A 26,632-nucleotide genomic window follows, 5' to 3' on the forward strand; every position below is an offset into this window, starting at 1 on the left:
TATAATTAAACGTTTTACTATGAAAGGACCAATATTTTATATTAGAAAAAGCTATATATATATATATATATATATATATATATTTTTTTTTTTTTTTTTTTTTTACTCAATCATCTGGGGTGGCAAGACATAGCCTTACATATTACATGCGACAATATATGGCGCATTGACTTATGGGGCTGGCATATATATTTTTTCCAGGGCTGCTTTGTATCCCCAGTCCGGCCCTGGTGCCACATGTTTTAATATGACTCTGGATTCGCATAAAGATACTGGGCGGCAAACAAGCTGGTTTGCACAACCACCAGCTCAAATATTTTGCCCGACATAAAGAGGAAAAAGTAGTTCACTTGCTCACAAACATCTTCTGTTGTTGTGATGCCAGATGTAGCCATAGTTGGGGGGGTTTCTGGGGCAGTTTGTAGCTTTCCTCTGGCACTGTGGGATATCCTAAGCGACTTCTTGTAGATGACGGTGGCATCACTGGAGCACTCACTTATGGGCTCAATGTCAGATGCTGATATAGTGTAACTGTCTGAGAGAGTGTCATGATCCGAGCCTGCCAGAATGGCGTATGCCTACTTTGCCAAATATATAAAATAGTGTGCAGTCTTAGGGGTATTAATTTAAGCTATGTCACTAAGTGGCTCATTTAATTCATTTGCCTATTACATCAAAGTCCAGGGAAAATCCTGTAAAGAATCTTAGTGCCCCAATCCCAGTGGGGAAAACATATCCACGGAAAGAAGAAAAAATAAAATAAAAATACTGTGGTCTCCCAAATTAAAGTTTCACCATCTTGCTCTAAAAGGCAGTGGCGTCTCTAGGATTAATGTTTAGGGCGGGCACATGGTGGGCCATGGAAAAAAGTAGGGGGGCACATTTAACCCCGCCCTCGCTGCAATTTGACCCCGCCCCTGCAGCATGTTAAGCCCCGCCCAGACACAATGTTTTTTTAGTTTTTTTTTAATAATCCCTGGTGAAGGATGCATTATTTTCCAACAGGGATTATTAAAAAAAAAAAACACATTTCCCTTGATACAGTGCCATAGTTGCCAACATTTAAAAAAAAAATTCCAAGGACATTTTGTAGCACAGCTATCAATTACTACCTTGAAAGTTTACAAAACCCACTGCCGCAAAACTCGGGCCACTATATCCAACCCACATAATTAATCTCCGCCTACTTATCACAGTACAGATTACAGTCAACTCAATAAAGATAGATTCACAGGGAATTGAGATGGTAATTTTAAATTTAAGGCCAAAGTAGCAGAGTTAGAAACATTCTCCCATTCAGCTGCACTATTTCAACCTAACGTTGGAAATTCCCATCACAATTCCCTGCAGTTCTCTTTATTGAATAGACCTTTATAACACCAAGTTCCCACCAACAGTACCATATATCCATGGTATGTGATAGACACGTTCACAGCACAGCATTATATCAGGCAGGTATATTTTAGCACTTTTAGGCGAGTTTGGTATCGGTGGTGACACGGTCTGTACAAATATAAAAAAAGACCTTGTGTAGATGTGCTTCAGTCAGAGTTGTGTCTATACCATATAACATACATTAGTTCACTAAAATAATCATGTTGGGGAGTGAATATAGTTTAAAAAACAAAAGACTGGGGGGCGGAGCTAGCAACTCAACACGAACAGACGCCATTTCTAACAGCTCCCACAACCGACAGACAAAATCCAAAAATATCCTGAAACCCTGAACCCATCTAACCACAACACTAACGCCAACGGCAGCAGCTCACCGTACTGCATCCATCGATGCCGTTCTTTCAGCCACAGAAGCTGCAGAAGCAGAAAATCAAGAACGGGGCCTACCACGCACCATCGAGCCTGGACCTCGAGGAAATCCTGTGCGGACACCTGGCGAAATACACCAGCCAGATAAACCCGCATCCCACTGACTCACCGGATCATACTCCGGCAATGGGACGCCGCTCTCAGAGACAGCAAGGTACTGGGGACAGAGATATAGGGGTCATGTTCCAGAAGCCCAACAACCCCCCGCCGGCACCCGCGGCATTACCGCCGGAACACACCCAGGCACCGCTCCACACATGGCAAAGCCCAGATCACCCGGGTAGCCCCCACAGTGCCCAACCTAGGGAGGCACCCAGGACAACGGGACAGGGGCCTGAAACGCAAAGGCAACCCACTACCCAGACAGCGCTGGAACAGCCAGAAGGCCCAGACGCTCGGGAAGGACCCAAGGGGAGGCCCCCAACACCCCTGCAAACCCAACCGCATACAGCCCAGCTAACAGAACCCAATATGACCCCAGCGACAAAGCAGGACATAGCGGACCTGCTGCATGAAATGCGGCAGCTGCATGCAGCGGATCTGGACTTGCTCAAAACGGAGATAACTGCGGTCGCAGCACGCACACAAACCTCAGAAGGAGACATAGCAGAACTGAAGCTAGAAGTACAAGGTCTAAAAGGCGCCCTGCAACTGCTACAAAACTCCCAGGCCATGCTACTCACTAGGGCAGACCAGGCAGAAGACCGCCACAGGCGGGCGAATATAAAGATAAGGGGCATACCCGAAACTATTGGTTCCACGGAACTCCCCCACTACATGAGACGGCTCACCGCTTCCATCATGTCACACACTCAAACTAAGAAAATCGCCTTCGAAGGCTTCTTCCGTATACCCAAGCCGAGGCAAGCACCACAGGGGGCACCGCAAGACGTCATCGCCCGCTGCCACTCAACCGCTGACAAAATTCAAATAATGACAGCGGTCAGGGGTAAAACCCCGCTAAACTTCGAGGGTGCCCAACTAACTTTCTACCAAGATGTCACCCACACCACACTCTTATGGCGCAGATCGCTGGGCCCGGTGACCAACCACCTACGCACCATGGGCATTGAATACCGGTGGGCACTACCACGCACTCTACTAATCACTAAAGACGGGACCACTAAGAGACTATCCACGCTGCAAGACGCTACCTCATACCTCCTCAACCTGGGGATTCCCATGCCGAATTCGGAGGCAGCAATCCCATCGAGCTCACATTCCTGGGACCCAGCGGGATCAGTACCCTTTACTCCGAGAGACACTGAACATACAATGGCCCCAACCTGACAAAACAGGCCAACACAAAGAAACATGCCATACAGAACAACCGGGACTCTGAGCCTCAGTCACACCAATTGATGGCTCTGCTTTATTATGTTTTATTATGTTTTATTACTATGTTTAAGTTTTGACAGTATTATTTTAAAGTGCATCACAATGTACATTAACCTATCCCGCACTGGCACTACCGCGCCAAGATAGGCTTTGCTCCTTAAACGGCGCATGGACTCTCCCACGCACACAACACACACATACCAGACAAGAGACGAGACATATCTCAGTCACACCTCCCCCACCCTCACAACCCAACGACAATACGTGGAACACGAGACTACGCCCCCCCCCCTCTCACTACTACCTCCCGAAGTTAGATGGCCCCCACATATGACACCACAAGAGGCACAAGAGACCCCCATAGGTCCACACAGACAGGCACCGTGACTGCCCTCTTACACGGTCAAATAGACACGACCAGACTACCCACAACCACGCACGCATAACCCACGCACAAGGGACCGAAGCAACCCCCGAAACGCACCTTACCCCCCCCATAGGGGGACACAAAGAGACAGGGGATCTACAAATAGACACCCCACTGCACTAGACACCCCAACTAAACTACCGAGCATGAACATGAAAGGAAGACACAAAGCGGACCCGCAACACATGCTTAAAAGTCAGTAACACGCACGACCAAAACCAAACACAAACAACAAACAGCTCGTGACCAACCTACAGACAACACACACGACTACGGACTAAACACTTAGCCCACGAAACCAACAGCCAATACAAAAACATACAGGCAGAACACATGGAGGCCTATAACCAGGGACTTCATCCCTTATAGCCTCAACCGGTTAAATGGCGTACTACTCATAACGCTCTGCAGTTCACGGCGACTGCCCCTCATCTTCGTGAGATGTTACAAGCTACACAAAAGTCGAGACCTGCAGCACACGAGTTAGAACATCTTGTTTACCTTAATCCTTCAAAAAAAAAAAATTGTGCAGAAACCAAAATGCATACAAATGTACTACTATGCCAAAATGTACCACTATGCCTAAACTACGTTTACTAATGCTGCCTTGGCAATGTAGGTTGTACTGTTAATATTTGCACAACAAAAATAAAGAATTATAAAAAAAAAAAAAAAAAAAAGACTTAGAACAGGAAATGAAAAATTAGAGAAAAAAAAACTTAGAACAGGAAATGAAAGATATTAAAGCATAATTTACAGAATGGAATTAAAGAGAGAAATGGGAGCAAAAGGAAAATATATGCACATATTCCATTAGCCCATTTTCATGCCACCAATTCAACATGTTAAATGTCTCAGATTGAGACATCAGTCATCACTCCACTGCTTCTGATTCCTCTAGTTCCTCAGCAGTCCAAACACAAACAGACACACAGACTGCTGAGTCCATACACACACACACACAGACTGCTGAGTCCATACACACACACAGACTGCTGAGTCCATACACACAGACAGCTGAGTCCATAGACACACAAACTGCTGAGTTTGTACACACAGAGACACACAGACTGCTGAGTCCATACACACAGACTGCTGAGTCCATACACACTCACACACACACGCTGCTGAGTCCTTACACACACACACACACACACACACACACACACTGCTGAGTTCATATACACACACAGACTGCTGAGTCCATACGCACACACACACACACACTGCTGAGTTCATATACACACACAGACTGCTGAGTCCATACGCACACACACCGACTGCTGAGTCCATACACACACACACCGACTGCTGAGTCCATACACACACACAGAGACTGCTGAGTTCATACAAAGACTGCTGAGTCCATACACACAGACTGCTGAGTCCATACACACACAGACTGCTGAGTACAGACACACAGACACACAGACTGCTGAGTCCATACACACACACAGACTGCTGAGTCCTTATACAAACACACACAGACTGCTGAGTCCTTACACACACAGAGAGACTGCTGAGTCCATACACACACACACACACACACAGACGGACTGCTGAGTCCATACACACAGACACACAGACTGCTGAGTTCATACACAGACTGCCGAGTCCATACACACAGACACACAGACTGCTGAGTCCATACACACACAGACTGCTGAGTCCATACACAAACACACAGAGACTGCTGAGTCCATACACAAACACACAGAGACTGCTGAGTTCATATACACAAACACACAGACTGCTGAGTCCATACACACACACAGACACACACAGTCTGCTGAGTCCATACACACACACACAGAGACTGCTGAGTCCATACACACACACACAGACTGCTGAGTCCATACACACACAGACTGCTGAGTCCATACACACACAGACTGCTGACTCCATACACACACAGACTGCTGACTCCATACACACACAGACTGCTGACTCCATACACACACAGACTGCTGACTCCATACACACACACACAGACTGCTGAGTCCAAACACACAAACACATAGACTGCTGAGTCCATACACACACACACACACAGACTAATGAGTCCATACACACAGAATGCTGAGTCCATACACACACATAGACTTCTGAGTCCACACACACACAGACTGCTGAGTCCACACACACACAGACTGCTGAGTCCACACACACACAGACTGCTGAGTCCACACACACACACACAGACTGCTGAGTCCACACACACACACACAGACTGCTGAGTCCACACACACACACACAGACTGCAGAGTCTATACACTCACACAGACTGCAGAGTCTATACACTCACACAGACTGCAGAGTCTATACACTCACACAGACTGCAGAGTCTATACACTCACACAGACTGCAGAGTCTATACACTCACACAGACTGCAGAGTCTATACACTCACACAGACTGCAGAGTCTATACACTCACACAGACTGCAGAGTCTATACACTCACACAGACTGCAGAGTCTATACACTCACACAGACTGCAGAGTCTATACACTCACACAGACTGCAGAGTCTATACACTCACACAGACTGCAGAGTCTATACACTCACACAGACTGCAGAGTCTATACACTCACACAGACTGCAGAGTCTATACACTCACACAGACTGCAGAGTCTATACACTCACACAGACTGCAGAGTCTATACACTCACACAGACTGCAGAGTCTATACACACACAGAGACTGCAGAGTCTATACACACACACAGAGACTGCAGAGCCCTTACACACACAGAGACTGCAGAGTCCTTACACACACAGAGACTGCTGAGTCCTTACACACACAGAGACTGCTGAGTCCACACACTGCTGAATCCATACACACACACACAGACACACAGACTGCTGACTCCATACACACAGACTGCTGAGTCCATACACACAGACTGCTGAGTCCATACACACATACAGACTGCTGAGTCCATACACACATACAGACTGCTGAGTCAATACACACATACAGACTGCTGAGTCAATACACACACAGACTGCTGAGTCCTTACATACACAGAGACTGCTAAGTCCTTACACACACACACACATACACAGACTGCCGAGTCCATACACTCACACAGACTGCTGAGTCCTTACACACACACACACACACACACACAGACGCTGCTGAATCCATACACACACACAGACTGATGACTCCATACACACAGACTGCTGAGTCCATACACACACACAGACTGCTGAGTCCATACACACACACAGACACACACACAGACTGCCTGCATTCCCAGGTAGGTCCCTCGAATGTGGTATGCAGCTTGAGAAAGCAGGAAGACAGGAGGGAGAACTATATCGTTAAGCTTGCTATGCCGCCCTAACGGCATTTAAACCCGCCTCCTGCAGGATGGCATAACAGCATGACTGGGGTAAATCCTGAAGTTGAGAAGGCGTCATGACACTCCTGCCTCATAACAACTTAAATCAGGTCACATTGTTATGGGGGTATGCGTGTTCCTTTAAGTTTACAATTTACATCTCCCAGAGTCTATGCGCTTACTTAATACTGTGAGTAGATTGCATATTAGCACAACGTTTGTCAGCAGTTCAGTTCTGGTCTGGCCTTATGTGTGGGATCAGTCTGATATGCAAACATTATAGGTTCTCTTTGTAATGGCACAAATGAGCAAAAACATTTTTGAGACCTGAGCGGGGACTTAATGAAGGGCAAGATACTGAGTTTCTCTAAGCTTTGGCCCATACTCAAAGTTCTCATATTCTCTGTTTTTGTGGCAATACATTTGATTGGGCTCTCCCTGAGCTAAAAGGGTAATCCAGGCGAGGATCCCATTCTTACTGTGCTTAGAGGAGTATTAGCTAAACTTCGCTGACAGGGCCCAAAAAAGGCGCACAAGATCGTCTGGGGTTGCTGAATCTCTCGTGCAGAGCGAATTTCCCGGCATTTTTTTGTTTTGGACTGTGGGATCAGTCTTATATGAAAATTGTATATGTTCTCTTTGTAATGGCACAAGTGAGCAAAAATATTTTTGAGACCCGAGTGGGGACTAACTAAAAGGGTAAGCAATTGATTTTCTCAAAACTTTTGTTTTTGTTAGAATGTTTTTTAATGCTGCAATACTGGTTACTCATCATTAGGTGTCACTCTAGGACAAGAAATTACCCAGTAGTACCTTGTCCACTGTTAGTGTGGAACCCTGTTTGAGGAATAAGAAGTAGTACACAGAGTAATTCACATTTTAATCCCTTATTTCACGTTACGTCTTAGTTGTTAGATTTAAATTAATTTGTCATATATTTATATTTCTCTCATTTTAACCATAAGCTGTGATATTGGAAAAAATATACACGGGTTATTCACTAAATTGAGAAATGTTTGGAATTCGAAATTAATTCAGAGTAAATTTCAACTTTAAGGCCAAAATAGCTGAACTGGAAACTTTCTCCAAGTCAGCTATGTTTCCATCTCAGCTACTCTGGCCTTTAATTTGAAATTCACTTTGAATTCACTTAAAATTCCCAACAATTCTTACATGTTTTAATTATTGATTAGACCAGTGGTTCCCAAACTTTGTGTTCAAGGCGCCCATGATATTTTAATATTTTTCCAAGGCGCCCCAAGTAGAAAAATGTTCTAGGTTGTATATATGTATAGAGCAGCGGCACATACTGGGCCCCTGTTCGGCAGAAATGCTTGCCGTTCAAGCGCAGATCCAGAACCTAATCTTGGGAGGGGCACTGGTAGATTATTTAAAGAAATAATCCAGGCCCAATAACCACTACAGCACTTTGTAGTGGTTATGGTACCAGTAGTGCCCTCCCAGAGTAAGATGTAAAACTGTTTAAGAACAGTTTGACAACTTACCTGGGATCTGCCAGGATAGGGTCTGTAGAAGGGGATAGGGGCAGTAGTGTGTGTGAGGGGTGCAGTGTGCGTGTGTGTGAGGGGTGCAGTGTATGTGTATGTGGGGCAGCTTGTATGAGGGGTACAGTGTGCGTGGGGTACAATGTGTGGGGGCAATATGTGAGGGGTACCACACTAAGGGTAAGGGTGGGGGTGAAGAGAGACCACTAGGGGAGGTGGGTGGAGGAGAGACCACTAAGAAAGGGAGGGAAAAGGCTGAAGAGACCACTAAGGGTTCCCAAACTTTTTATGTTCAAGGCGCCCATAATATTTTAATATTTTTCCAAAGCGCCAAAAAATGTTCTAGGTTGTATATATGTACAGCGCAGCGGCATATACTGGGCCCCTGTTTGGCAGAAATGCTTGTCGTTCAAGCGCAGCTATCTTCCCCTGGTTCCCCTCTCCTCCCTCTTCCATGACCACTTTGCTGCCTGGCTTCCCTACTTCCTCTCCTCTAATATTCCATCCCTAATTCTTAGGGACTTCAATATTCCCATCAACCTACCTTTGTCCTCAGTAGCCTCAAAACTGCTTTCAATTACCTCCTCTCTTGGGCTATCGCACTGGACTAAGTCACCACCCATGTAGCTGGCAATACCCTGGATCTTATTTTCTCCCATGAATGTACAATCTCTAATCTCTGCAACACTCAATTTCCTCTTTCAGATCACCACCTCTTATCATTTGCTCTCAATAGCCCCCTACCCCATCATCTTCAACCTTACCCCTTCAACTATGAAGAAACCTGAATTATATTGACCTCCAGCAGCAATCAGCTAATATTGATTTCCAACTTCTATCCATCCCTACTTTCTCCTGTTCCTCACTGGCTATTTCCTCATATAACACTACCCTTACCTCTGCCCTGGACGATGCAGCCCCGCTCCAAACATGCACCTCAGGGAGAACACGCCGATAACCGTGGCACACTAAATCAACACGCTACCTGCAGAGATGCTCCTGTTCTGCTGAACGCTGCTGGAGGAAGTCACGCACCCAGTCTGACTTCCTCCACTACAAATTCATGTTAATTCATACAGCACAGCCCCTGCCCTTGCCAAACAGTCATGCTTTTTCCTCCCTTATTAGCTCATGCTCCCGTAATCCCAGGCGTCTTTTTAATATCTTTAACTCTCTTCTTTGCCCTACTGTGGCCACCCCCCAAACTAACCTTACAGCCAATAGCTTTGCATGCTACTTTACCAACAATATATATATACACACACACACAGAGGGAAACGGCTGGTATGTAGATGGAATATACAAAAATAATATAGTGTAATACTGTTATAAAATCACAATCTGCGCAAATTATAATGCACTCACAAGATCTTGTATGATTCAGGCTTGTAAGGTGCCTCCCCTGATGGTATGGGGGGCTTGGGAAACTTCCCCTGGATTATTCCACTCAAATACAGGACTCCGAGTGGATGTTGGAAAAAAAAAGCAGCTTTTAATAAAGTAATAAAAGCAAATAAATAAATACAGCGGTCGGTCCTACGCGTTTCGGCCCTTAAACAGAGTATGGGACTTCCTCAGAGACCACAAAATAAAAACAATTACACAGTTAGAGAAACAAGAAAGGAAATATTAGAGGTGGACCAAGTCCACATCAAAATTCCTAAAGGGTTACAGAGATATCAGAAGGGCATGAACCCCATACAATATTTAAAGCAAAAGGAAAAAACTAAAGTGAAATGGTTGTTCCACTAGAGATGGAAAAATTGCACACCCATTCCACCAGAAGATATCTCTAGGGTATTAGAATAATTATATGGTATAACCTTTATTAAGCCGCTAACGGGCAAAACAAAACAAAGTGTAATAACAGTGACACACTCGTGAAAATACAAGTGAATTAAAAACTGGGTAGATGCAATGTGGATATCGTCCAGAGGTAGTGAGAGTGGCAGCGGTATCTGAGATGAAGTTAAAGTGCAGAGTACAGTATGTAGTACAATATAAACTAACTCAAATATTGCATAGGCCACATTCCTCTAGACTTAAATACCCACAGTCTGTAGGACTTTTTAAGTAACTTGGCTATAGAGGTGGGACTAGACCGGTTACATAGACTCCAGTGTATTTTGATTATAGTAGATACATAAGTAATAAATCTATCGTGCAGTATTCATCTAACTTATGCACATAGAAGCAGGAGTCTGAAGTAAACTGAAGGAGAGTGTATACCGATAATATCACTCTCTGCTTAAGTCGAGTGATAATACATAGGGCGCTGTTTAGTCAGTAAAGAACGTAATAGCGACACCTATGCATATATGTGTATACACAATATAGGTTAGTGGATACTATTTGTTTCTGATATCAACAAGTCTCCTTATAATTGTTAATAGTATCCTGGAGGTAATTTTGGTAGCAGACAAATAGTAATACACTTAGTAAATAGAGCAGTGGAGGAAATATCTCAGTATATCAATAAAAAGGAAAATACACATAGGTATAGATTGAAGATGGGAGTGAGGAAATTGGTATAGCAGAGTGAACCTGAGGGAAAGTTTGTAGGTGTCCCAAGTAAATGGTTAAGAGTATAGGTCCCATATACAGAATGACACTCGCCAACCACACTAGTCTCTCCCAGAGACAAAGACCACTAAAAGAAATATACTGCTAATGCAAATTGATAATAGAGTCAAAAAGGTCTAACTCATAGATATATTCCCTACACACTGCTGCTTCAAGGCAGCCTATCACTAATTGGAATAAGCAAACTTACTAACTGGCTGAAAGGAGTAGCTACTTACAAGACAGCCTAGCACTGAAACGCCCAGGCAAGCTATCAAGCTGGCTGAAAAAAATAACTCAATCTATCTCCTATTGCTGTAAATAGCTGCTGCTTTTATGCAATTATCGATAGGTAACCAGGGAGCAGGCTGAGTAGTTGGGAAGTAGCAACCTCGTGGTAAATGCATATGGCAAAGATCAGAGAACCAAGGAGAAACTGGAGATCCAAACAGGAATAGACATCTTTGCCAAGGAAGGACTCCACGTGTCCTGCTATGCTTGAACTTTCCTTCGGGAAGAGGTGGGGAGTTCTGGAATGTAATATACAGTTGTATACCCAGAAAATGAAACTGGAGGAGGGGCCTATGGTTTAATCTTAAGACAGCGGAATACTCTGGGATGAAAACAGATCCAAGGTCTTGTGCATACTTTGGGATAAATCTGCTGCGGCTTTGGCTCAATTCAACATCAGTTCAGATCAGAACCTATCAGACACAGAACTATTCTCCCGTCATTTCACAGGCATTAAATCACTCTGCTGTGCTTTTAACGCCTCCAACTCCCACACCACCGATTGTTCTATCAAACCCAGTTTTCCCACAAACAGTCTCTCCCTATGTGTACGTCTCTCCCTTAGGCAATTGTCAATGTGGATACAATAATTTAATAGATCCATTATCGAAACTATTCATAAACAGGACATCAGGTCACGCATTAAGACTGAAACAAATGATATTTAGTCTAAGGCCATTGGAAAGGGTATTTTACAGTAAGAACAATAAGGATGTGGAATTCTTTGACTGAAGAGATGCTTTTATCAGAGTCTGTACAGATGTTTAAACAGCCATTAGATAAATACTTGCAAAACATAATTTACAGGAATATAACATTCTTAATTAGTTGGACAATAGCTTTTTGATCCAAGGAGATATCGGACTGCCATTCTGAGGTCAAGAAGATTTTTTTCCCCTAGTTTGTTGCTAAACTGGAAGGGTTTTTACCTTCTTTTGGATAAACAGCAAAAAACAAATGTAAGAAAGGTTGGACTTTATGGACCCATTTCTCTTTTCAGCTATGTAACTATGTAAAAATTAATACTTGCGTAGGCCGCAGGAGGCCAAGACCAGCTTGTTTGGAGTTTAAGTAGTTTGTGTTGACAACTTTTGAATTTGAAGTAGATGGTTCTATACTGATCCAAGCAGTATCGGCCCAGAGGAATGAGTGGCCTGTGTATTTACATGCTGGGTAACCCCTCCCACAATGTCAGCCTCCACCTACAGGCTCAACCTTCCATATATATATATAGATATAGAATAGGCTCCTCAGTGCAGCCCAATCCTCAGTGGCGTACATACCAGGGTCGCAGGGGTCGCGGCTGCGACCGGGCCCGGCCCACCAGGGGGCCCGGCCGCCCCTGCGACCCGGTTTGTACCCACAGGGCCAGCCTCTTCTGCTGGGGGGCCCAGGAGCCGGCCACCTCCGGGCCCCCCGAGGCTGGCCCTGCTGTCACCCGGCTGGCGGGCGCGCGAGGGAGCACTGTCCCCTGGGTGCTCCCTCTTCAGCTCCCTCGCGCACCGCACTGAAACCGGAGCCGGAAGATGACGTCATCTCCCGGCTCCGGTATCAGTACGCGGCGCGCGAGGGAGCTGAAGAGGGAGCACCCAGGGGACAGTGCTCCCTCGCGCGCCCGCCAGCCGGGTGACCAGCAACACCACTGGACCCCAGGGAATCCCCCCAGCTCTCACACAGGTAAGGAGGCTGGGGGGATTAAATTAAAAAAAAAAAAACGTGTGTGTGTGTGTGTGTGAGTGTGTGTGAGTGAGTGTGTTAGTGAGAGTGTTAGTGAGAGTGTTAGTGAGAGTGTTAGTGAGAGTGTTAGTGAGAGTGTTAGTGAGAGTGTTAGTGAGAGTGTTAGTGAGAGTGTTAGTGAGAGTGTTAGTGAGAGTGTGTGAGAGTGTGTGAGTGTGTTAGTGTGTTAGTGAGTGTGTTAGTGTTAGTGAGTGTGTTAATGTGAGTGTGTTAGTGAGTGTGTTAGTGTTAGTGAGTGTGTTAGTGTTAGTTTGTGTGTGTTAGTGAGTGTGTTAGTGTTAGTGAGTGTTTTAGTGTTAGTGAGTGTTTTAGTGTTAGTGAGTGTTTTAGTGTTAGTGTGTGTGTTAGTGTTAGTGAGTGTGTTAATGTGAGTGTGTTAGTGAGTGTGTGAGTGTTAGTGAGTGTGTTAATGTGAGTGTGTTAGTGTGAGTGAGTGTGTTAGTGAGTGTGTTAGTTTTAGAGTGTGTTAGTGTTAGTGTGTGTGTCTGTTACTGAGTATGTTTGTGTGCGTCTGTCACTGAGTGTGTGTCTGTCAGTAAATGTGTGCGTCTGTTCATGAGTGTGTGTGTGTGTGTGTCTAAAGCACTTACCTTTCTCCAGCGCCGGGCTCCCTTGGCGCTGGGGATCTCTCCGTCCCGATCCGCCTCTCGGCTCCAAATGCACATGCGTGGCAAGAGCCACGCGCGCATTCAAACCGCCCATATAGGAAAGCATTACTCAATGCTTTCCTATGGACGTTCAGCGTCTTCTCACTGTGATTTTCACAGTGAGAATCGCAGAAAATCCTCTAGCGGCTGTCAATGAGACAGCCACTAGAGATGTATTAACCCTCAGTGAAACATAGCAGTTTCTCTGAAACTGCTGTTTTCAGCTGCAGGGTTAAAACTAGAGAGACCTGGCACCCAGACCACTTCATTGAGCTGATTTGATCTGGGTGTCTGTAGTGGTCCTTTAAGTGTATGTGTTTATGCATGCACTGGCGTACATACCGCGGTCGCACTGGTCGCAGCCCTGCGACCAGGTGCCCGCCCGCCATGTGTTGCGGCCCCAGCCCGCGCAGAGTAAGCGCGGGGGGGGGGGGCCCACAGATCAGTTTTCGCACCGGGGCCCCATGGGTTGTGTGTACGCCACTGCCAATCCTCCTACCTTGAAGTCATCAGTCCCAAAAGAAGATCTCTGCATAAAATAAATAAAATAGCATTTTTTTGTGCTGCAACAGATGCCAACCAAGAGCTGCAAGTTGACGCCAGTCAAAGATTGAGAGGTATATACTTATCATTAGAAGTGACCATTTATCAGCATCAAAAACTACTCCTACATAAAATGTTTAATTTAATTTAGAATATAGTAAACTGATCCATGAGTGGAGAACCTTCTATAATTGTAAATAAAACCTGTATGAAATAATACAGCACTTTTGTTAATTAATAGGCAGCAAACACTTATAACAAAAGTCCCTTTAAAACTGTGTTGAAATAAAAAAGTATAAAAAATAAAAAGTACTGGTACATTGTGCCAGGAAAAGTATAATCTGTAGTGATATTGCAGCCAGTGATCTTTCTCTCTAATTCCACCTTGATAGAAGAGATTCAAAAATATAGTGTAACGCTGTTACATTTGCTGGAATAGAAATTATTAAATGTAAGAGCCGCACTTACGTGGTGCAGAGATATAAGGACTAGCTCTCTGTCATACAGGCAGTAGCGGTTTAAATCCCCACTATGGATCTAAACATCCACCAGGGTCCTTGATAGGGTGTAGACTATTTACTAGATTATTGTGATGCCTTTAATGTGCCCCACCTAATGCTAGAGGTGGGGACAGGGAGGCCAGTGGCTGGCCTGTTTAGAAACTTTACAGATCCCATCACACCGTTATTGGAATAGGTCCTTTAGTGACTAGACAGCCGATCATGACTCTTTTTAATCCCTGATTTCTGGGCAGTGAAACCAGTGACAGGACCTCCATTATTCCCACCTTATTGCTTAAGAGATGAGGTATCAACCAGCCACTTAACCCTTGCACTACTGTGAATTTGTTTTCTACTATTAGCTCCCTGGCTGCTATTGCAGCCAGTAGGCAAATAGTGAAGTTTTTTTTAAATTCAGGTACAGGTATAAAAATACAGTTCTGGATTTCAACCATCTGGAGTGCCATATTGATGACATTCAAGTCCCTTCAGAGGCTGTATTGCAAAATTCAGACAATAATAAATTGTGTGAACAATGTCTTGACGAAGACCAGCAACTTGGTCGAAACGTTGTCTTCTATGCACTGATAGAAAATAAAAAGGATTACTGACTACTCAGAAGGTGTGCGGGACCTTTTTTTTATTGTTGTTTCTGGTTACTTACCTGTACTGTGGATCAAGAGATTTATTGCACCATTGCCTTTGTGTTAGTGTGCTCGTCACCGCTTACTTGTTTTTTGTTGTAAAATTCAGACATTAATAAATCTTGTGAACAGTGTCTTTATTTTGCAGTCCAAATGTCCCTGTATGAATTATATTTGGAAGTCTAGACCGGGCTTATTAGGAATTTAAAGAATAAAACCATTTGTTTAACGGCTAGCCTTCTATATCTATTTTAAAGGGTTACTCTATTTTGTTGTATCATTATGTGTAATCGTGTTTGAAATATAGTATTTTGAAACTGGCACTTAGTCCCTCCTTCCTCTTTTTTGGATCAAAAACATATATAAAAATAGGTTAGAAATTACCTGGATTCCAGTGCCAGGCCAAATTCTCCCTGATTTTTTTCCGACTCGCAGTCCAATCAGCTTTTTCTTACAGGGAAGCGTTGAATCCAGTACTCCCCTATAAGAACCAGTGAATGCGTCACCGCGCATGCGAGTTGTGTGTATTCGCAAGATGAGCCAATTGACAGCTTATTTCTCCGCTAAACACCGTCCACATCCTACGCCCAAGCAGAACGGAACCAGCGGAGGAAGGAAGTGTGAACTTGCAAAGGGTGCAATGGACATAAAAGTATGCAGAATCTATAACTGGGGAGCAATGGCACTAGGGAAGGAGGCACAGGAAGATTTGACTTACTTGCAGGCCAAGGGCAGGTCAAGGAGTGTGGCTATAACAGTGAGTGTGGGTACAAAAAGGATGAGGAATCTGTTATAGAGGGGGGCTAGGGAAGGATGGAGGTGAAAAACGATCACTTCTATAAGCTTTGTCAGTATGTCTCGGTCATGTACTCATTTTGTTGTGGAATGTGTTTATTGTTCTGAAGCTAGATAATAAATATTGCATTGTTTAAACGTAGCACGACAAATTTATTAGACATTTGGCATTCATGTTTGGATACAAAGGAGTCAGCATTCTGTCTGCTTAAAGGGACACTAAGTACCAGATGCACTACAGCTTTATGTAGTCGTTCTGGGGAAAACAGACTGTCCCTGCAGTCTAGGCCAGGGGTTTCCAATTCATTTCTTCAGTGGAACCCTTTGACATAATGTATCAGCATCATGGGACCCCCAACCCCTACTCCCCCACCCAGTAAAAAAAGCTTTCCATCCAACTGTCAGCTGTTGAGGGGTTTTCCCAACAGACAGCTTCCACTTCCATATCCATGAGTTCATATCAGCCTGCCTACCACCACCAGCCCTCGGCAGGCTGCGACTCCCCAAGTTGACTCATCATTTCCTTCCATTTTCAATGCGCTGGCCCGGAACACCGCTGCAGCTGTGATAACGAGAAAGAAAAAAACAACCAGAACCACAACACAATGCCAACAAACCAACAACGCACATTGCGCCAAGATATAGGGAGGGTGGGTGGAAAAATGCCAGGGACTCTCCTTCTGGCGAAGACCCCTCCTTGCTCACCACCTTTTATCCCCCTTTTTGCAACATTGAATCCCATCTGAACACTGCTGACTGCTGACCAGCAGTCATGCCCTCCCTTCCTTTTAGTCCAGGGAGTTACTTGACTGCTGCCCCAATATCAAACTCCCGTTGCCCTCCGCAAATAAACACAACACACAATAATTAAGGGTAAGGGTAACGGCCACAGCTTTCCATCTTACTGTCAGCTGTTGAGGGGCTTCCCCAACAGACAGCTTCCACTTCCAAATCCATGAGTTCATATCAGCCTACCTACCGTCATCAGCCCTCGGCAGGCTGAGACTCCCCAAGTTGACTCATAATTTCCTTACATTTTCAATGCGCTGGCCAGGAACACCGCCACCGCGATGGCGACCCTGTTCGCCTGCTGTCGGCATCGCGCCCCCCCGCAGCCAGCGCCAACTCCACACCAGACTGTAGCCCCAGGTTAAAGATATCCAGCCCTATGTCCGATAAGTGGACTCCATCTCTCTGCATTAAATCCGAGTTATCCCCTTCCAGCTCCACGTGACGGACCACTATACCACCAGTTCCTACATCACGTTAACCTTAGGAATGCATGTTTGTATTCCTAACATTAGAGTGCTCCTTTAAGAACTTGCTTCATTGTTTCACTTACTAGATTTGTTAGAGAGCGATTTAGACCTCCGCTTTGGGGCATGTTGTATGTAAATAAAGATTAAACGAACATTCCACTGCCCAAATACAAAACAAAAATTAACAAATCACTGTTTAATAGATATATTCCAGATGCAACACAGACTTCCCAAAGCAGCTTAATGCAAAGTCGTCACAAGGCAGGTGCTCCACTAAGCTAAACAACCAAGACCTGTTGTCCGCTTACAAGCCAGGTGATGTAACAATTTAATTTATCAAAGTGCACATTTCTATTGAAATCTGCACTTTATGTAACATGAAAAAAGAGGATACACTCTTCAGACATAAAACACTTCAGCACGCTAAAGTGCTTTAGGGGTGTGGAGTGTCCCTTTAAGCCTGGGCAACCCTCACTTTTTTGACGGTTATTAGATTTATGTCTTTAATATGAAACACATTTGTGTCTGTATTTTGTATCCCCTGTATTTATGTACATGTTATTGTAAATGGGGTTAAGTAGACACTCTAGCCACCAGAACCACTACAGTTGTATGTAGTGGTTTTGGTGCAAAGAGCTTCTCTCTGTACTCTCTTTGTAATCACTGATCAGCATTGGTATAATGCAACTCAATAAGAAATGCTGATTGGAGCAGTGTGGCGATTGCTGTGCATGCACAGTAGACCTTCCAATGCTTCTCTGTGAAAATGGATTAGAGATCATCAACTGGAAGAAGGTAATATAAGGTAATGTTAATATTATTGTTATTTATAAAGCGCCAACAAATTCTGAAATGCTGAGCAATAGGAGGACTAACAGACAAGTAACTGCAACAAGAAGAGCAAGATGGACAGGAACAGAGGGTGTTGAGGGCCCTGCTCAAGCTAGTTGACATTCTATCAATCTTATACAGCACATTAAGCCCAACTTACATGTTTTGAAAATATCTCAGATGTGACAATTCTGCTTTAAAAGGGACACTATAAATTCCATGCATTTTCTCTGGCAATGTATACATTACCCTTTAAGAGAAGCCGCAATGTTTACATTTGTCAGAGAACATGCCTCTAGTGGCATCCAGGCACAGCATGATGATGCTAAATGATGTGAATGCTTCTCACAGAGGACTACTGGATACAAGGCTTTTCTATGCGAAACACAGGATTGGACAAGGATCAACACAACTAATGATTTCTTCCGTAGAGGAGCAGCTGCCAAGAGTAGACTATCCCAGCAAAGATTTACAAGTTTTATAGCTTATCATCATTTTTAAATGGAGGGCCAGTAACATATCTGCCACCATCCGATATAGCTCACGCTACATTCTGGGTACTACGTCCCTGCAGAAAGCACTGAAACAGTTCTCCCCACACGTCCTGCCCTCAGTGGGCTGACCTGCTTGACTGACAGGCAGCCTGGCATGCATTTATGCCATTCAGATCTGTCAGTAGTTCAGGAGGACCCAACCTCTTTCCAGGCAAGTCCACCCCCTTTGGGCAGAGCCAGTGAGACAATCACATCATTGACTCAACCCCTTTATCCCTTTCCCACTGGCGTCCCGCTTCTCAGCTTGTCAATGATGGGGGGTATGCAGTGATCTAAATTTACAAAAAAAACACAATAGTAACAGTGAAAACTGCTGGTAATTCAAAAGGAGTTGAAAAGGTTAGGTAAAAAAAAACAAATGTAAACATTTTTTGGCCTCATAAGCGTGAGTAGCACATTACATTTCGGTGTGCACCCCAAAACATTATGATCTAAACTTTGTTTAAAATTACAAATTTAACAAAAGAGATGCAAAATACACATTTTTGTTCTAGTAGTAGCATACCTCCTAACTCCGACATCTTAAGAACCAGGAATGGAAGGGCAACAAAAGGGATGAGCCACTGACGCAATCTCGTTTTTAACTCCACCATTTTCAGTGTTCTCGCCAGAAAGGGGTAGGTCCACCTAAGTTAATGGTAAGTTAGCCTGGTGTGAATACTTGTTCAAAATTACATTTTAGTCACATAAATTAATAATTAAAATGCAATTAATACAACTCACCTAAAATCTTTCAGAACATCCCTGGTCCTGGCTACACACTCCACTCACACCCCTACAATTAAAGCGTCCCTCTTTGTCCACTTGAAATGAAGTGAATTTCAAATTTAAGACCAAAGTAGCTGAGCTGAAGTGAAAGCATGGCTGCTTAAAATAATTATTCTAGTTTAACTATTTTCACCTTAAATGTTAAATTAATTTTGAAGTCTTACTTTAGACTTATATATTTATTTCTTTATTTATAACCTTACAGTGTTCCTTTACTAATGGCCAGTGCATAGACTTTACTGCAATTAAATTTACTGAAAATTAGAATACATTGGTTCCATGTGCTAAACCTGAAGTCTACTAAGTAGTCTTGCACAATTTTAACCAATTCATATGATTAACTATCAAATCAACAATTAGGTTTAGTACGTTTAGGTGACACAGAAATGTATACAAAAGGGATTTACAGATGATTCACAGCAAGAATGGCATATTGTGTCACACCCCATCATGGCCATGTAACCGAGTTAATTGCAGACATCACTGGCAGGTATAGATGTAATAATACTATCACATCGAGGAGGGGTTTAATAGGGCGCGGGTAAACGCCTGAGTGAAGAGGTGGGCGTGTTCATCGCCAGTATTTAAGAAGGAATCTTTCAATCACGTTATCCACTTCGCATATTTCGTCTGTTCTGACCTTATAAAAACCAGGTATGATCGGGGGATTATTTTGTTTAAACCTGCAGGGGAGGGAGACAGATTACCAAGCTACTTGTGCTGAAAGGCTTTCTTTGTAACGTTTCCATATGTCACTGTACCCCTTGTTTTCATGACATGAGGCTTAAAGAGATCTTTTGGAGATGTTTATTCTCCAAACGATGAACTGCAAATTAATTTGATCATATTAATCAATACTAGCTGATCTGTGAGCATTCTTCAAAGCCGCTGGAATGGATCAGGCATCGTTTAGACTTCACTGTTTAGTGGATAAGATGTATTGTGCGATCTGCCGTGTGTGTTTTAGCAGATGTTCTGTTGGAATCTGTCCCGCGCGTTCTTAATGTTCCGAGTGTTCTAATCATTGTATAAACTGATTTTTAGTGTTCTGCGTCACTGACCTCCCTTTCTCTTAAAAAAAATCCTCTGCAGCCTGTCTAGACACGTGTGCACTTGGTCACACCCTGCAGTTCTTGCCCTGGTTTGTCCACCCTTGGGCTCTATTGTCTGCCCGATTCGTCTGATTGCTTTCTCTGGTGTTGCGCAACAATCTGGCTCTACGAGGTTTACTTTTGGGGTGTGTTTTGAACAAAAAAGTTGCTGATTTTTACTAACATCAGGCGGCTAAATTGTCTAAACGACCAGTTTTGCGTGTCCATATCGGGACTGTCATTTGTGTATTTTTTTTTTTGTGTACGTACTCGTTTTGTGCTCTAGGCATCACCCGCGGGGATATTTCTACTGCTCTAAGTTCTGTTTTTCGCTTCTGCAGCCAAAATGTCTGATAAGCCAGATCTGTCAGAGGTAAAGGAGTTTGACCCAAAGAAACTTCGGAAAACTAACACAGAGGAGAAGAACACCCTACCCTCGAAGGAAAGTGAGTAGAAAGACATTTCCTTGCTATAATTTTAAAGTAGGGATCTGCAGATTAAAAAGCAAGCCTCCATTACTATGCAAGAAACAGTTAATCGAAGAATGGGTTTTATGGAAAAAGTTAGTATGGGGAGAATACACTGTTGGACTTAGATGCTACCTATCCAGAAATACATTAATTTGTTCACATGTCTTGTTCTCTAACCCATATCTTGAAGATAAATTCATCTTTCAAGTAAAATGGTATCGTATCTGTCAGGTAGGGTAAAAACCTGTATAGATGGTTTATCTAGAGCTTGACTATTTAAAGGACTGTCAGTGAGCCCCACTAACTAGGAAAGTGGTTATTACAGCTGGCTTTCATCTTCTTAAAGGGACACTAGGCATCAATTACTATAGCATAATGTAGTTGTTCTGGTGTCTATAGTGTGTCCCTGCAGGCATCTTAATGTAAACCCTGCCTCTGCAGTGGCAGTCAGACTGCCACTAGCTGCTTCCTGGGGTCACTGCTGCACACTGACATTCAGCTTCTCCACACTCTGCAAGGAGACGCTGAACGTTCATAGATACATTGATTCACTGCATCTGAGATGCTGATGGGTGTGTCTGGGGACACGGTGCATTTATTCCTCTAGTGTCAGGGATACAAACACCATGCTAATCTTACCTTCACTTTATTGCAATGCCATGATGATGGCGGGGTGGGGGGGAGAGTGAAACTTGGTTGTGATAATGGATCTGCATCACAATCTCAAATGCTCACATTCTAGGAATTGACGTGTGAAAACTGTTCTAGAACTGCATGTTTGTGAGGATGAACACATTCAAGCTAGTATAGCTAATCTAGACACACTTCCAGCAAGTCTTTATGCATGACCAGCTCACTTTGAGGCCAGGAACAAGTACAATACAATTGGTAAATGCTATTAATGTTACTCTCACATTACTGCCTTATTTTATTTTGCTATTCTTTATATCAACAGCTATTGAGCAAGAAAAAAAAGCATGTAAGAAATCATGAAGATGCTTCATGTCGACATGTCAAGCTTCCATGGTCTTATGATCTGTTTCACTGGATGTAGGGCAAGCATGGCCCAAACACTTTTGCCACTTAATTTGCAGAATAAACTGTAAAAAATAAAATAAAAAAATATTAAAGATGTTTATTTTTATCCAGAAAATTGTTGGTTACCAATTTTTACTTATGGCAGTTTGAGTTACGTTGCATGTATGGTGTCTGACTTTGCAATGCATATAACTAGGAGGGGAAATGAGCCATGAATTCACTTCTGCAAATAAACTGTAACACTGCTTAGACTATCATTGCACAATCTGTAGCTTAAAAGGACACTAAGCACCGAGAAGCAGATTGGCATATAGATCATGACCCTGCAATCTTTGCTTAATGTCTGCCATTTAGGAGTTTAACCATTGTTTGTGCCCTACGCAGTGATAGGCAACTTATAGTACTGCATCCACATAATGCTGGCAAAGCATCATGGGAGGGGAGTGCCAAAGGTTGCCTGTGACATAGCTTTCTCTCCTGGCTGAGACTTGCATGCTCCCTACACAATAAGGTAGATAACCAGGTGTTTTAATACTACAGCTTCCATGTTGCTTTGCTATTATAATGGGATGCAAAGCATCATAGAACTTGTAGTTCTAAATCTGGGGATCTGTTTTGGGCACTCTTATCGGAGATCTAGGTTTGGTTTTTAATATCATTCAGTTTAAAATTTGTGAGATGACAAATTAAACATAGAAATAAACTCTTCCCCGCTTTTTCCTATTTTGAACGGTTTTAATGAATAATTTAGCTAAATATTTAACATATGAAAACCATTAAAGTTCAGCACAAATGATGGATAAATAGGGGATATCTCGTTTTAAACCATGAACTGTAGTAACAATGTAGAGATGAGTGCTGTAAGTATTTGTTGCTGAAGACTACAGGCCTTAACCTGTGCTGGGGCAGGGTTTGTATGGTGGTTAACTGGCCTGCAATTGTTCCCTATACTGTATCACAGGTACCTGGTGTGCTCCATGTTAAACAATTTACTTTCACTTTAGATTTACTCTTGTTTCTGCACCTCTTCATGCAACACCCACCACCTGGCTAGAGGCTGAACAGAGGATAATTTGCATGTTCCCTCATTTTTTTTTTTATTTTTTTTTTAACTGTCTAACCTGGAATGGGAGTTCCGGGGTGGCAAATGTCACTTTTTTTTTCCCTTCAGTGCCAAGAGGATTCAACACGGGATGAAATACAGATCAGACCTTTAATTTGTGTGATGTCCCCTCCACCCCCCAAATAAAATCTTATTGCTAGTTGTGCCTAGCTGCCCAGGAAAGCGCATTTTTTTTTTTTTTTAAAGCCTTTTGCATTTAATGAGTTAGCTGGATTTTTCTTTCAATGTGTGTGCTTCCTCACTCTCTGCTAGACTGAAATTTAGCCAGGCACATTTATTTATAAAATATTTTACCAGGAAAGATATACATCTGGGATTTCTCACGTTTTCAAGTATGTCCTGGGTCCACAAAACATTTCAGTGATACAATAGGGTACAATAAAAAACCAATATTCATACACAATAGATACAGAATTTAACATAGAACAGGTAGGAAACATATAATCAATGTAAGGAATGCATGGCCTTTCTGTGATATCTTGAACATTTGAGTCAAAAACTGACCAAATAAGTTAGAAAAATGCATGGCCTCTCTGTGCTGCTGTAGCTATTTAATGTAAACAATTAAAATTTTTGTATATACTAGGGCAATTCTTTCTAGTTTTCAGTGTGGTGTGCTCTTGTTACCCAATATTTCAAAAACACTAGAACTTAGTTATACTCATGATACCTATTTTGTATTCACACTTTTTTTTTATTTTTAAATACATGGCTTGCTTTGTTGAAAGACTTTGTAATGGAGGGAGACTGATCAATCATAGTAAGAATTCCAAGTGGTAGTCTGGGGGGAAAAAAAAAAAAAGTTAAACCCAGCTCGTGAGACCCACTTAAGTAGGAGCACTTGCTATCTGTTCATAATGGACAGTTCTCTCCTGGTTAGTGTGAGAGTGGAAATGAGGGGTGCAAAGAGACAAGGGAATAGGGCTTTGGAGACAAAAGTAAAGAAGCCTCTGGTGGGACTTCTGAGAGGGGCACTAAAATAGAAAAATGTGGAGATCCGGGGGGGAAAAAAAACACTCAATCAGACATTTGCAACAAACTACACAACCTGCTCTAACTACATTCATTGGCACTACATACAAAGTAGAGACTGTCCAGTCGATCCTTCTATAAAAGGTTAAATATTGGGTAAGGAGTCGAGCTAGAGCAAATGCTGCAGAATCTTGCCATTGTGGGAACAATTATTAAACTATTTCATAGTAGCTTGAAAATGTACTGCAACCATAGCCCTCTAGCACGAAAAACCCCTACATTAAGCATTAGTGGTTTTGGTCCTTTGAGGTGTCACTTTACCTTTTAAACTTCTGAGAGTGTGTGAGTGGTCAAATCTGCCCTGGTTACAAAGTACACTAGTTATGCCGTTGTTTAGTTGCCAGCCACTATGTGTCTAATGTGGATGCATATTATCTCATATGTGAAATCCAAACTAGCTTGGCGAATATTTATATGCAACTGTTAAGGAAAGGATCGAACACACATCTACTTTATGTAATTGACAGACTAATATTTGGGCTGAACACGTGTAGCATTCTTGGATACTTTGCTACTGTGTGAGGTTGGTAAGTGAAACCTTCATCTCGTTGGTCCACGTAAGATTGACAGTTAGAGAAAGAGTATCCAATGACTCATAAAGCAGAACCGGATTTCCCAGTAGGCAATGCAGACACATGCCTAAAGGCGCACCTTAGCAAGGGCAACTTGCCAGCTATTGAAAATGGGCATGTTTAATTGTTTTTAACCCTAGGGCAGTCTGTCAACAGATCTTCACTAGCAGTGACAATGTGAGAAGGTGGACGGCAGATAAAATGGTGGTGTCTGTGCTGCAGGTAGCATATGAGTTCATGCAGGGCCGTCTTTAATATTGATTGAACCCTGGGCAAGCATTTGCTTGAACTCTCTCTCCCAACCCCCAGCTCCCTGGCATGCAGTCACGGCCTCTACCCCAACCTACTGATGGAACTAATGTAGAGGGCTGTGGTGCAAGAATTTGTTTGGGTCTCCCTAATAGTGCAAGAATGGAGAAAAGATAGAAACCCATCTGTCGTACAACTTCCACAATACTACCGTGTTTCCCCGAAAATAAGACCTACCCCGAAAATAAGCCCTAGCTGAATTTTTGGGGTGGGCTGCAATATAAGCCCTACCCCAAAAATAAGACCTAGGCATTTTACCTTTGCGGCCAGGCGGGACTTCCTTCTTCTATGAGGAGGAGGGGGAGGAGCGTTACTGGCCGCGGCATCACGCAGCGTGATGACGACGTGCGCAGCGTGATGACGACGTGCGCAGCGCCGTCAGTCTGCCTTCACGGATCTTCAGCGGAAGGATCCATTCCGGGCGGTGAGGCACCCAGTGGTCGGACTCTTTGAACTGTGAGTAGATACTGGTATTTTATGTCTGGGACTTAATTAATTAAAGGGGGGGTGAATTAATTAAAGGGAGGGTGAATTAATTAATGGGGGGTGGATTAATTAAAGGGGGGTGGATTAATTAAAGGGGGGGTGGATTAATTAAAGGGGTGGTGGATTAATTAGAGGGGGCTGGAATAATTAGAGGGGGTGGATTAATTAGAGGGGGTGGATTAATTAGAGGGGGTGGATTAATTAAAGAGGGGTGGATTAATTAAAGGGGTGGTGGATTAATTAGAGGGGGGTGGATTAATTAGAGGGGGTGGATTAATGAGAGGGGTGGATTAATTAGAGGGGGTGGATTTATTAAAGGAGGGGTGGATTTATTAGAGGGGGTAGATTTATTAAAGGGGGTGGATTAATTAGAGGGGGTGGATTTATTAAAGGGGGGTGGATTAATGAGAGGGGTGGATTAATTAGAGGGGGGTGGATTTATTAGAGAGGGTGGATTTATTAAAGGGGGGTGGATTACTTGTGTGTAGTGTTTTGTGTATTGAGTTGGTGTTTGTATATAATTTTAGTGTTTTAATAAAGGGGTGTGTTTGTATGTAACGTTTGTAATTGCATGCAGGGGTGTGTTTGGATGTAGTGTTGTCATTTATATTAGGGATCGACCGGTATTGATTTTTTTTAGAGACGATACCGATAATCTGTGAATTTTCAGGCCAATAACCGATAACTTACCAATATTCTGTACATTTACCATTTTGAAAAAATAAACTATTTCTAAAGGTAAATGCACACAATATACATGCCACATGTAGTGGATGCAGTGTGTTTAGACAGGGGAGCTGTGTGTGTTTGTATAGTGGATGCAGTGTGTATTTGTGTAGTGTGTATATAATGAATGCAGAGTATGTTTGTGTAGTGTGGATATAATGAATGCAGAGTGTGTGTGTGTTTGTGTAGTGTGTGTATAGTGAATGTGGTGTGT

At 43.2% G+C, this 26,632-nt stretch overlaps 1 protein-coding gene across 2 annotated transcripts; it reads left to right on the plus strand.

Annotated features, from left to right (window-relative positions):
* Positions 1 to 20,115: 20,115 nt before the first annotated feature.
* Positions 20,116 to 22,255, plus strand: LOC134572204 (thymosin beta-15A homolog). 2 transcript variants are annotated; one of them, XM_063431014.1, is made up of 3 exons: positions 20,116 to 20,225; positions 21,004 to 21,108; positions 22,088 to 22,255. In XM_063431014.1, the coding sequence occupies exons 2-3, from the start codon at positions 21,009 to 21,011 to the stop codon at positions 22,123 to 22,125; spliced, it is 138 nt and encodes a 45-aa protein (XP_063287084.1). In that variant the 5' UTR covers positions 20,116 to 20,225; positions 21,004 to 21,008; the 3' UTR covers positions 22,126 to 22,255. The 2 variants fall into 2 exon arrangements, with proteins under 2 accessions (XP_063287084.1, XP_063287086.1); XM_063431016.1 differs by lacking the exon at positions 20,116 to 20,225 and adding an exon at positions 20,718 to 20,808.
* The last annotated feature ends 4,377 nt before the right edge of the window (positions 22,256 to 26,632 follow it).

This window comes from Pelobates fuscus, chromosome 9 (assembly GCF_036172605.1).
Source record: "Pelobates fuscus isolate aPelFus1 chromosome 9, aPelFus1.pri, whole genome shotgun sequence".
NCBI lineage: Eukaryota > Metazoa > Chordata > Amphibia > Anura > Pelobatidae > Pelobates > Pelobates fuscus.